This window comes from Mastomys coucha, unplaced genomic scaffold, assembly GCF_008632895.1.
Source record: "Mastomys coucha isolate ucsf_1 unplaced genomic scaffold, UCSF_Mcou_1 pScaffold20, whole genome shotgun sequence".
Classification (NCBI taxonomy): domain Eukaryota; kingdom Metazoa; phylum Chordata; class Mammalia; order Rodentia; family Muridae; genus Mastomys; species Mastomys coucha.
This window is the reverse complement of record NW_022196903.1, coordinates 35,714,303-35,728,148: the sequence shown is the minus strand read 5'-3', so window position 1 is coordinate 35,728,148 and position 13,846 is coordinate 35,714,303. Positions and strand designations below refer to the sequence as shown.

The 13,846-nt window shown below is 39.6% G+C and overlaps 1 protein-coding gene across 1 annotated transcript; it reads left to right on the top strand.

The window, feature by feature from the left end:
- Positions 1–2,941: 2,941 nt before the first annotated feature.
- Positions 2,942–3,934, top strand: Tas2r38 (taste 2 receptor member 38). Its single transcript, XM_031380814.1, has one exon. It carries the CDS (start codon positions 2,942–2,944, stop codon positions 3,932–3,934), a length of 993 nt encoding a protein of 330 aa, XP_031236674.1.
- The last annotated feature ends 9,912 nt before the right edge of the window (positions 3,935–13,846 follow it).

Here is a 13,846-nt window from a genome sequence, read left to right as displayed (position 1 = left end):
TCCTGGTCCAAAGGATAAAGTCTACCTCTGTCAGGGAAGGATTGACAGCCCAGAAGAGTATAGGAACTCTACAGGAAGACCAACAGCATCAACTAATGTGGACACTTCAGGGCTCTCAGAGACTGAAGCACTAACAAAAGAGCATACAAAGACTGGACTTAGGGCCCTTATACATATGTAGGAGATGGGCAGCTCAGTCTTCATGTGAGTCCTGCAACAACTGGAGTGGGGGCTATCCCTAAAGCTGTTGTCTGTCTGAGGGATACAATCCCCTAACTGGGTTGCCTTGTCTGGCTTCAGTGGAAGAGGATGATGGATTTAGCTCTGCAGAAACCTTATGTGTCAGGGTGAAGTGATACCCAGAGGGGGGCTCTATCCTCTCAGAGTAGAAGGGAAAGGGGAAGAGGGAGGGATTTGTGAGGCAGAGACTGGGAGGGGCAGTGGAATGGGTTGTTGTATAGAAGAGTTTGGAGGGAGGAAAGGAAAGGGAGAGATGTTGTAATTATATTATAATCCCACAATAAAAAATAGAAAAGAGAAAAAAAAAATCTACCTCTGGCCGAAACGACACAAAACATAAGTTAATTCAGCTACACCTGTCTGCTACCTAGTAGAAAGCAGCTCCTGGGAAGGTTGACGTGCGTCCTCTTACCAGAAGAGACTGGAGGAAGAATCATTTCCTTAATAATATGATGTGCTTTTTCTTCCCTTCCCTGATTCAGTTTCAAGAGCTTATGGAGCTATAACCAGATAGCTGTGTAAAGCCTGACTGCTTTTCTCACTCGGAAATCTATTACCGTTTTTTCTTTTCTTCACTCCTTTTCACATTCTTTTCTTTTTATCTTTTTATTTGTTCTTAGATATTGGCTGTGGCCTGGACATGCTTCCCTGGACACTCTGAGCTTACTTACTCTTCTTATCTGAAGCTTTTCACCACTACCGTCTTCAACTATGTGCTAACAAAGGGCATAGTTTTCTCTTCTTCTTCTTCTCCAGCTTCCTTAATGCAATAGCTCCCTGCCCGGGGCAGGGAGGTTCTTTTAAATCTAATAAAATTGTCCTCAAGCTTCCTTCCTAATCCATTCTTAATCTCTTATTAAAGAGTCTAACACTAAGAAGGGATCCCAATTTCCCCCAGTATCATGTGGTACCCCAGGTAGGGCTAAGTGTCCCCATAACAACAGAGATGCAAGAGATTCATTCCCAGTATTCACACTTACTGAGAGATGGTATTCCACCCTTTCCCATGTATGTGACCCAAGCCATACTACATCTGCATGACCCTAGGAAAATGACTGAAGCAGATCTCCATGTATGAGTGAGGACAAATTGGGAAAAGAACCAGTCGCTGGCCATTTTATATTTTAGCTCACACAAAAGCCAAAGAAGTCATTTTGGCCCCCCAGCTTAGCCTGAACTCTTCCCTCCAGTCTCACTTCCTGCTACAGGCCAGCCTGGCTCCCCCTGTTTGTAAAACAACCTCTTTTTCTCTATACCCTTTGAAGTGCTGTTCTCTGCCTTGCATGCTCTCCACCATGAACATTCTTCCTCCTTCAGGAGGTCACCATCTAGTCTGTTTATTTCTAATGCTCTATCCTTTTAAGATCAAGTTATTTCTTTCAGCTATGTTTATGATCTGTGGTCATCTGGTCATTCCCTCTAAGTAAAATGACCTCTTTCAATAAGGAAAATGATCTGTTTACATATGAACAGCAGTTTCCATATAGTCCCCATCAGTTTATATTCTCCGGGCTTTACTATGACTTTCCTGCCTTCTCTTTACCTCTGTCCCATTGATTTAATTCTTTTTTATTGGTTATTTTATTTATTTACATTTCAAATGTTATCCCCCCTTCCCAGTTTCCTCTTCACAAACACCCTACTCCTTCCCCCTACCCCCTGCTTCTATTCGGGGCTCACCCACCCACCTACCAACTCCTGCCTCACCACTTAGCATGCTCCTGATCTGGGCATTGGACTTTTATAGGACCAAGAGCCTTCCCTCCCATTGGTGCCAGATAAGGCAACCCTCAGCTACAAATGCAGCAGGAGCCATGGGTCCCTCCATGTGTACTCGTTGGTTGGTGGTTTAGTCCCTGGGAGCTCTGGGGGGGTCTGGTTGGTTAATGTTGTTCTTCCTATGGGGTTGCAAACCCCTTTCAGCTCCTTCAGTTCTTCCCCTAACTCCTCCATTGGGGTCCCTGTGCTCAGTAAAATGGTTGGCTACAAGCATCCCCATCTGTATTGGTCAGGCTCTTTGTCCCTGTATTTTCTTTAGACAGGAGCAATTCTGGGTTAAAATTTTGGAGATGGGTGGGTGGCCCCCCTTCCTCAACCGAGGGCAGTGCTCTGTAGATTGGATTGGCTGTATAGTATGGAGGGTGAGGATTAAGAATTCTTGGATAGGAACATTCACCTAATCATATTAAAGTATACTTATGGTAGGTCAGGCCTCAGTTGTGAAATGAGAAATGCAAATGTGAAGAGACCCCATTTCAAAGCCTAATTCACATATAACATCTGTTTTGCCTACAGGCAGTGTCCCTGGGCCTATAAACAAATCCTCCTCTTCTCTGTGCCCACAGGTCCATGTGAGCATGTAAAACCAGACCCTGCCTGGTTAGGGAACTGAAACTCAATCCTATTTACATTCCCGTTGCTACAATGTGACTTGGGCTGGGGGTGGGCCTGTTGGGTAGGTAACACCTGGATTTATTAAAGCTTTTGCATCATCCAAGAAGTAGACCCATCATTGCTCCTCCCTTACCATAAAGCTTTCATACCAAATCACAAGATACTGTAAAGTGACAACATCCCCTCCCGGTTTCCTATTGGGGATTTGTAATCCTTACAAAGGAAACCTCTCCGTTCAAAGAATATCCTTTCCTGCTCTGGTGGGTGAAATCGGAGTTTGAGGTTAGTTAATCAGGGAAGGGGCATCATGTTGACTCTGACTCCTGTCTTCACTGTGTCCTATGAAGCCAAGATTTCATTTCTGTTCCTTTCGGTCATGGAGTTTGCAGTGGGATTCCTGGCCAATGCCTTCATTGTCTTGGTAAATGTTTGGGATGTAGTAAAAAAGCAGCCATTGAACAACTGTGACATTGCACTGCTGTGTCTCAGCATCACTCGGCTTTTCCTGCAGGGCCTTCTGCTTCTGGATGCTGTTCAGCTCGCCTGCTTCCAGCAGATGAAAGACCCACTGAGCCACAACTACCAAGCCATACTCACTCTCTGGATGATTGCAAACCAAGTGAGCCTCTGGCTTGCTGCCTGCCTCTGTCTCCTCTACTGCTCCAAGATTGTCCGTTTCTCTCACACCTTTCCACTCCACGTAGCAAGCTGTGTCTCCAGGAGATTTCTCCAGATGCTTCTAGTTGCTCTTCTTTTCTCCTGCATCTGCACTGCCCTCTGTTTGTGGGACTTCTTTAGCAGATCTCCTTCCACCGTCACATCCATATTGCACGTGAACAACACAGAATTCAACTTGCAAATTGCAAAACTCAATTTCTTTTACTCGTTTATCTTCTGCAATGCGGGCTCTGTACCCCCTTCTCTGGCTTTCCTGGTTTCCTCTGGTGTGCTGGTTATCTCCCTGGGGAGTCACATGAGGACTATGAAGTCCCACATAGGCTCTAGTGATCCCAGCCTTGAGGCCCACATCAGAGCCATCATATTTCTGGTCTCCTTTCTCGGTTTTTATGTGATGTCATTCTGTGCTGCTTTAATATCAATACCCTTACTGGTGCTGTGGCACAATAAGGGAGGAGTGATGGTTTGTATAGGGATGATGGCAGCTTGTCCATCTGGACATGCAGCCATCCTAATATCAGGCAATGCCAAGCTGAGAAGGAGTGTAGAGACCATGGTATTCTGGCTTCAAAGCAGGCAAAAGGTGAGAAGAGTCCACAAGGTCCTTCCCAGGACACTCTGATAAGTAACTAACTACACAAACACGCTTCCAATTCTTCATAAAGTTTTACAGTTTCTCCCGTAAAATATAACTGGGACCCATTCTCCTTGATGTCAACAGACTTTCTAATGGTAGAATAAAGCAACTGAAACTATGTGGTCTAAGCAAATATAAGATTGTTGGCTACTTAGATGTGTTTGGTAAGATGAACCAAAGGAAAAAAAAAATGAGAGCCTCACTGTAAATCCGTTCTGCACTGAAGCTCATTATTGATTATGGTGCCCCATGGGAAGTCTTTTCTTCTAAAGGAACTGGTACTAGACTCACACATGAAAGTAGTTACTGCCATGTCAATCATTCAGACCCCACGGTTTCCATGGAAATATGAGATGAGACAATAGAAAACTGTGCAGAAACAACTATGTCATAGCTTCTACTTCAAAGTGTGCTATATAAAATCTCTAATGGGGTCCATGACTAGGGTTCATTTTGAAAATATGTTGACTCCAAACCATACTTCTGCCTGTTTCACAGACAGAGGAGTGAGGTAGATGTTTGCTCTGCCCAAGGTCTGGATAAAGGAGCATCTGCTGTACCTCCTCCTCACTGCCCAGGTGCGTTCATCTGTCTGAGTAGGCAGTCTGCCAGAAAGGCTGAGCAGCAAGGCAGGTCTGGGAAGATCCAGCTCTCTGTCTCCCTGCATAGAAACTGAACTGGGAAGGCTTTCCAAATTCAGATCTAGAGATTCAGGAGAGAAAGTTATAGGTCAAGTATTTAAATCTATCAGAGGGGTCCACAGAACTCCCAGGGAGGAAGGTTTTTCTTTTGTGTGGATGCAATTAAAAAGCACCTTCTTTTCTCGGGCCTCTGCTATTGATGGATGCAATTCCTATTTTTTTTTTTTCCAAGCAAACAAGCCTTTTCTTCAGCTCCAATGACCAAGACTTCCTTGGTGGAGTAGACATGGTTTAAAGTTTCCTTCAGCTGCTCTAATCCCCACTCATGATTCCAAGTATCATCACTTGAGAAATGTATAATGAAACCCCATTGCCACACTTCAGGCCAACAAAATCCAATATGTAAAGATGAACCTAGATGTCATATTTCTAGAGCTCCCTCAGTAATCTAAGGTACAGCTAATATCAAAGCCACTACTCTTGGTACCCTATTGTTTGAGTTAGATGGTGTCATTGCCTTTTGGCCCCATGTCTCCCTCCCGTACTTGTGGAATATCAACCGAAAGGGAAGAAGTAAGGGTAATTCCTTCTTCTTTTTCTTTCTCTTTTTATTTGAGTATTATCTGAATTATATTGAGTTATGTTATCTTTATTATGTCTTATTGTTCTCTATGACTTTTTTAAAGAGCACAATTTGAAGCATTTTTAGGCCACAGAAAAAATATGTAGCTAAAATGATACACCACACGCAGCCTTTTGAGATTAGGGACTTTCACTTAATATCCTACATCTGAGGTTTTTCTGATTTCTTATGGGTTGGCAGCTCGTTTCTTTCTGTGCTAAATTATATTCTGTGGTCTGAATGAGCCACCCTTGATTCTTTCACTCATTGAAGAATGGCTTGCCTGTTTCTGAGGCTTAACAATTGGCAGTAATGCTACAAGGAACATCTGTGTGCAGATTCTCTGTGTACATGAGCTTCTGGTTCTTGGATCAATTCCAAGGAAACTGAATGTTGGATTACTTGATAAGAAGGCGTTTAATTTTGTAAGGACCTACCAAACTCATCCTTTTGTTTTGCCACCACAGTGAGTGACAGTTCCTTTTGCTGTGCCTCTCTGAAGATGCTGTGCCTACCCTGGACTCCAGCATTCTGGCAGCTGTGTAGTGGATCTTATTGCTTTCACTGTCACTTCCCTGAAAACACTAGATGTGGGTCTCTCCTCACATGATTTTTTTCACAAACATAGTTTTGGCATATTTCTTAAATTTATCCATGGTATATGAATCCCACCTTACCTTTTATTTAAAAGTTTTTATGGCCAATATATATTGATTGTATTGTTCCCCAACTTCTTCCAGATCCTCGCTACCTCCCCAGCCACCCAACTTCATGTTCTTTCTCTCTCACACTTTCTCAAAAAGAACTATAAAACAATCAAAATAAGCAGAACCAATAAGACAAGAAATACTAAAACCCCAACTTACTGCTTCACTCTAACTGATGCTGCACTTTGTATAGTTAGCAGATTTTATTAATAAAGTTTCTATAAATATTCTTGAATTTATCCTTTTGCAAGCAAACTTTTGTGTCTCAGATAATTAGGTGTGAAGTTGCTGTGTTAAAAAGTTAACAACAAGAAATTGTTCAAGTTTTCTGAACTGATCCTAGTATTTGACGCAACCCACCACAATAAAGGGAAGTCATTCCATATTCTCAACAATAGAAACTTACTACTTCTAGTCTCAGTTTGGGTCGTTAAAGTGAGACTGAAATGTCTTTAATTTGCATTTCTCTGATAACTGCCAATATGAACCATATTTCTATGCATTTTTTGGCCATCTTCTCATACATTTTCTACTACAAACTGATTTCACATGTTTTATGCCAAGATATCTTTTTTGTTACTGATTTTTAGGACGTCATTGATCTTGATATTTTGCATATGAATTACATATATATATGCTATACAACTCATACATATAGATAGATATGCAATTTATAATTTTAAGAGTATCTTTTTACTTATTATTTATATTTTATATATGTATAGATAAGTTATTGACACATGCTTCATATTTGCATATGTGTGTATTCCAAGTATACTCCAGAATCCATTCATTTGAAATTCATTCATGTGAAATATAGCTACTATTATACCCAAACTATAGTTTATCTTTTCATTTTCTTGATCATACACTGATAAACAGAAAATCTGGATTTTGATAAATTAAAAATTTTGTACTTAATGTTTGTGCTTTTTGTATTTCCTCTAAGATATATCTACTTGCCTCTAAAAGACCTCATTGGTTTTCTCTGAAGTTTTAATAGGCTTCATTTTTATGTTTAAGACTAAAATTCAGGTTTAATTAATTTTGAAATGTACATTATATTGTAATTTATTGAAGGGACTGCTGAAGTTTCTTTGTATTCCATCCATGTGGCTCAATATCATTTGTCAAAAACTTTCATGTCCTTCATGTCTTCATTAAACTAACTCTAATGGCTCCATGTATGGTGATGATTTGCTGGTCCCAATGTTGCGCTCAATGTATTTTTCTAAGCTTTATTCATAACAGTACTGTGATTGTGATTACTGTAGGTGACTACTAAAGTTTGAAATCAGACAATATGAATTTAAATTTAATTTTCAATCCAAATTTAAATTTCTAAAATTGTGTATATATATACATATACATATGTATATGTGTATACATACATAAATATGAATACATGTATATATGCATATATTCATACACAAAGCTTTGTTGGGATTCTGGGTGTTATTGTACTGAATCTGAATATCAACTTGAAGGAATTCACTTCATAAAAATATTCAGTTTGACTGAGTATGAACATGAATATCTTTGTTTATTAACATTGGTAATTTTCTATATGTCTTATGATTCTTAGTAAAGTCTCTTATAAAATTATGTCTAAATACTAAATATCTCAGCATCATTACTGAATTAGGATTTTAACATGCTATTTGTTTTATGTTTTTGTATATTCTTTCTTGTATTTGTGTGCGTGTGTGTGTGTACATTTAAATCCTGACTTCTGATTTAATAATCTACTCTCTTTTTTTTTTTTTTTTTTTTTTGCTGTGGTAATTATTTTAGATCTTCTTAATTGGATATTTTCTTTATTTGCATTTCAAATGTTATCCCTTTTCCTAGTCCCCCCCGAAACCTCCTATCCCATTCCCCCTGCCCCTGCTTCTATGAGGTGTTTCCCCACAGCTTGCCATATCAATCCTTCTAACAATCTACTTTGAGTTAATATTATACAAAAGGGCCAGTAAGATGGCTCAGTGAGTAAGGGCACTTGCTACCAAGACTGACAAATCTGAATTCCATTCCCAGGTCCCACATGAAGAAATAGACACCTAGTTTCATCTAACCACCTCTCTCCCTCTCTCTCTCCCTCTCCCTCTCCCTGTTCTCTCCCCACTCTGCTCTGTGTGTGCGTGTCCCCATCCATCTTTCTGTTCATTTGTTGGTCTGTCTGTCTGTCTGTCTGATTTAAAATGATGAAATACATTTAGGTTATTGTGATGGTTTGTATATGCTCTGCCCAGGGAGGACCACTATCAGAAGCTGTGGTCCTGTTGGAGTGGGTGTGACCTTGTTGGGGTAGGTGTGTCACTGTGGATGGGGGCTTTAAGACCCTTGCCCTGGCTGCCTGGAAGTCAGTCTTCCACTAGCAGCCTTCAGATGAACATGTAGAACTCTCAGCTCTGCCTACATCATGCCTACTTGGATGCTGCCATGCTTCCACCTTGATGAAAATGGGCTAAACCTCTGAACCCACAAGCCTTCCTCAATTAAATGTTGGCCTTCATAAAAGTTGCCTTGGTCATGGTGTAGAACCCTAACTAAGACAGTTATTTTGAGACTATTATGAATAGGGTGCCAGTGAACACTACTGATCAAGTATCTGTAGAGTAGGATGTCAAGTCCCTTGGGTATATGCCAAGGAGTGGTAGAGCTGGGTCACACTGTAGATTTATTTTTAGTGCTTTGAGAATTCTTCATGCTGATTTCCAGAGAGTGGCCACACCAATTTGCATCCCTGTCACCAGTGAATAAAGGTTCCTCTTTTTCCACAGCTTCACCCTCATTGTTACCACTTGTTTTTGTGATCTTGGCCATTCTAACTGGCATGAGATAAAATCTCAATGCTGTTTTAATTTGAATTTTCCTGACTGCTAAGAATAATGAACATCTTTGAGGTGTTTCTTAGCCATTTTTATTTCTCCTATTGAGAACTCTCCTAGCCATTTTTAATTGGGTCATTTGTTTTCTTGACTCTTTGTTTTGGAGTTCTTTGTATATTTAGGATATTGATGCCCGCTAGATTTACAAATGTCAAAGATTCTCTTCTTCACTTGAGTATTTGTTTTCTTAGTTGTAAAGAAGCATTTTTCTATGTGGTCACAGTTGTCTATTGTTGACCTTAATTTCTAGGACAAATGGAGTTCTAATCAGAAAATTCTTTCCTACACCTAAGTCTTATCAGGTATTATCTATGGGAATGACTTAAATGTCCTTCAACAAATGAATAAATAATAAAAAATGTGGTAATTATCCACAATGGAATACTATTCTGTTATGAGGAAGATAAATTCATTAAATTTGCAAGCAAATAGATAGGCCTATAAAAGACTATATTACATGAGATAAATTATACCCAGAAAGACAAACATATGTTTTCTTTCTTCTGTGGCTCCTAGCTCCAACTCCTCAGATATAAGTATAGCCAGAGCTCCTATCAAAGAAACTGTGCTTTCCAACAAATGGAAACTGTCACAGAAAGCCACTACTTAACACAATGCAAAGATCAATGGTTCACAGAGAGCTCAGCCCAAAACAATCCATCTACATCACAGCTCCTGCATCTGTTCAGGCAGCATTTCAAAAGAAGGGGAGGAAAGACTGGAGGCCAGAATACCTGCCATGATGTCTACAATGAAACAGCCAAACAATGACAACATCAACGTAACATATCAATTAGCATATTAATGTGGAAGAAGAGGATTTTCTAGGCATCCTATCATTAGACAAATAACTACAGGCAACTAAGGACTTCTGGGAGAAGGAGAATTAACCTCTTTCAAGGATGAGACTCCTTATTGGTTGTGCAATACAGAGTTGTCAGCCCTGCATATACAAACAAACAAAAGCAGTCATATTTAGGTATCTGTGCACACATATACATACATACATATCTATGTATATAACAATACTAATCAAAAAACAGGCTATTAATTAGAGTTTGGGAAGAATGTGGAAGGAGTTGGAGGAAAGGATCCTGAGGGACTGAAAAAAGAAAATGGATAGGGGACAGTGATATCATTTTATTTCAATGAAATATATATTAAAAATAAAATGGCAGGTGGTGGTAACGCATGCCATTAATCTCAGCACTTGGGAGGCAGAGGCAGGCGGATTTCTGAGTTCGAGGCCAGCCTGGGCTACAGAGTGAGTTCCAGGACAGCCAGGAAAACCCTGTTTCAAAAAACAAACAAACAAACAAATGGTGAAATATATTTTAAAAAATAAAAATAAAATGTAATAAATATTTTTTGCAGTTTTATGTGTAGAAGAATAGTAACATACCTCATCTTTTGTGTTCTTTTGTTAAATTGCATTCATTACCAATTATACAATATAACATTATCACTTTGCTCCATTCATCTTGATTACTAACAGTTATATAATCTTATGTACAAAATGTTGTATTTAAATATGGGCCAGGCAGTGGTGGTGCACACCTTTAATCCCAGCACTTGGGAGGCAGAGGCAAGCAAATTTCTAAGTTCAAGGCCAGCCTTGTCTACAGAGTGAGTTCCAGGATAGCCAGGGATACACAGAGTGTCTCAAAAGACAGATATATATATATATATATATATATATATATATATATGTGTGTGTGTGTGTGTGTGTGTGTGTGTGTGTGTGTGTGTATGTATATATATATATATATATATTGTAAAATGACTAAATTAAGCTAATCAATATGAATTGCCCTATGTATCCATTTTTGTAATATGAATACTTACAATCTACTATATAATTCTTAAGAATACAATATATTATTTTTAATCATATTCTCTGTGTTTTATGTTAGGATTCTTGAACTCTTCCACTTCATATTTTACTAGAATTTTGAAGCCTTGACCAACATTTCTCATCTTTTCCCTTCCTCTAGTCCCTGGTAACCATCAATACAATCTCTACTATTATATTTTTACCTTTTAAAATTCCTATAATTTTCACCTAAAATAATCAATGTTTTTTGGAGACTTGAAGGTGTTAAAAAAATTAAAGCTACTAATACTAAGCATGCCTAACATGCCTCAGCTCTTGCTGCATATCAAGGGCTTTATTTATTTTCATTTTTGTTCTACCTGAAAACATTGTTTAGTTAATATTTTAGTTCAAATATGCAGACTTCAAAGCTCAAATTTTTAGATATACAAAAGGATATGGAATAGCGGCCTTATTTGTGATTGTCAGAAGCTGGAAACAGCCTAGATGTCCCACAACAGAAGAATGGATACAGAAAATGTGGTTTATTTACACAATTATAATAAGTATTACAATGGAATATTACTCAGCTATTAAAAACGAGGGCATCCTGAGTTTTGCAAGCAAATGGATGGAGCTAGAAAATATTCTGAGTGAAGTAACTCAGACCCAAAAGGACATGCATGGTATGTACTCACTAATAAGTGGATATTAGCCAAAAAAGAAAAAAAAAGTACAGAATACCCAAAATACAGTTCACAGAACTCAAAAAGGTCAACAAGCTTAAGTGCCCAAGTGAAGACACCTCAGTCCCACTTGGGAAAGAGAAGAGAGCAATCACAAGTGGGGAGGGAAAGTGGGTGGTGGGGGGAGCGGGAGTGGGGGAAAGAGAGGAACCTGATATGGTATTGGGTAAGGGAAAAGGACTGAAGCCCTGAGGGATAGCAGAAAGAATAGAAACAGGCAACCTCAGGAAATAGGAGATTGGAGAGACCCTCCAGAATGCACCAGAGACCTGGGAGGTAAGAGACTCTTGGGACTCAAAGGGAGGGACCTTAGATGAAATGCCAGACAGTAGGGAGAGGGAACTTATAGAGCCCACCTCCAGCAGGAAGACAGGACATCAAGTGAGGGATGGGGTTGCCATCCCACAGTCACATCTCTGACCCATAATTGTTCCTGTCTGAAAGAATTATAGGGATGGAAATGGAGAGGAGCCTGAGGAAAAGAAGGTCCAGCAACAGGCCCAAAGTGGGATCCAGCTCAACGGGAGGTCCCAAGGCCTGACACTATTACTGAGGCTATTGGAGTGCTCACAAAAAGGGACCTTTCATGACTGCCCTCAAGCAGCTGAAAGAGTCAGAGGCTGAGCACTGAGTCCTAGAGCCTCACACATGCTTGGCCATGTGACCAGGCACAGAGCCACCTCTCCAACTGCATCTTCGCCTAGTGTCGGGTACACTGTTCCTTTTTGTGGTCTCCAACCCCCCTTTTGCTTGGGAGCGACTCGGCTTCCTCTGTTCAGCCCCACAGGCTGTGTGGAACCCTGACTGCTGATCAAAGACTTAGCAGGTCTCATGTTTATGTTAAAGGTTTGCCAGATCTTTCTTTCAAGATCCTCCTCTGGTCTGGTGTTAATGGATTTTCTCGTGTTTACGTTAGATGGGCAAGTTTCGATTTCCTCTGGGTCTGGTTCCTAAGCGTAACTATAATACTGAGTGAATTTCAGTAAAGTGCTCTCTCTTATCACATCTACCTGGCATCTGTGTCTTTCCTTATTAACAGTTTGCCTTCCCAGGACTCATTTAACCCAGTTCGTGAATACCCACAGAGGAAGGAGACCGAGGCCGGTCCCCTTCACCTTTTGTTTCTTTTCTGTGGTGTTGAAGACTGAACCCTGAACATATTAACTGAGCCCCATCCCCAGCAGCTTCTTCATCCAGTTTGATTTAAATCTAGGGCCACTTATATTCCATGAGCTACAATGTCCCTGTCTCTTAAATTTTCTTGGAGCTCTCTAACATTGCTGTCAAAGACCTGTGATAAAGTAAGTGTTACAAAACCACTTGGGTGGGACATCAAAGCTATGGACAGACAGACAATGGAAGAAATAAACATGTAAGTCTACTACGGATTAAGAAAACAAGTCTTTAAGAATTAGAACGACCTAGCTCAGAGTTAAGGCAAAACGTGAATAATGGAGGACTGACCTCAGTAAAAACAGTAACAACCTCAGAAGGTCCAGGGAGTGCATTATTGGTAGAAACTATTCAAAATCTGTTTTAATCTGTTGGTTTACAAAGCATATTTCACGCAATTACTTTATAATCAGACTTAAATAAGGCTTTTTTAGTAACTCTCTTAAATACTGCCTGAGAAGGTGATATGTTTTAAAAGAGCACAAGCAATACAATTGTATTCAAGTACTGTGAGGAAAAAAAAATCTTATCATATCTTGGTTGAATCTGGAAGATGTTATGTTAAATAAAATAATTTAGACATAAGAAATTAAATAATATATTATTTCCTTTATATGTGGAATCACAACAGTTGTTCTCATAGAGAGAAGACTGGAAACTTCCAGAGAATGAGGAAGATTGTAGATTGGAGGAAAACAAAGAGACCTGGTTTAAGAACTACAAAGTTATTATTAGGTGGGAAGAAATGAACCTACTATACAGTCAGGTAAACAATGCTTGTATCATATACTTCAATACAGCTAGAAAAGATGTTTTTGGGTGTTTGAGGTGATGGAAGTGGTACCCACACTGATTTGCTCATTATACACTTTTGACATATACCAAAACAATACATTGTATCCATCTTGTGCCTATTCTAGTTTGCTTTTATATTGGTATGATAAAAACACTGACCAAAGTAACCTAGAGGAAAGGGTTGGATTATAAGTTATAAGAGTCCATCATCAAGGGAGGTTAAGTCAGAAACTCAGTGTAGGAAGCAAAATGCAGGAACTGAGACAGGTACTGCTTACTGGCTTTCTTCCAGGCTCACTTTCAGCTTCCTTCTGATATAGCATAGGCCCACCACTTTAGGAATGTAACCACTCACAGTGGGCTGGGTCCTCCTATATCAATTAGCAATAAATAAAATATTCCACACTGGTTGGTTACTCCCATAATTTTTGTGCCACAAAATTTTGCAGGCTAGACATACTGTAGATCAAAGGTTTTGTGGCTGGGTTGGTGTTTCCATTTCCTCCTCC

What these genes read in the sequence shown, in the direction of transcription:
- Tas2r38 (XM_031380814.1), top strand. Translation starts at nt 2,942, where the DNA reads ATGTTGACTCTGACTCCTGTCTTCACTGTGTCCTATGAAGCCAAGATT.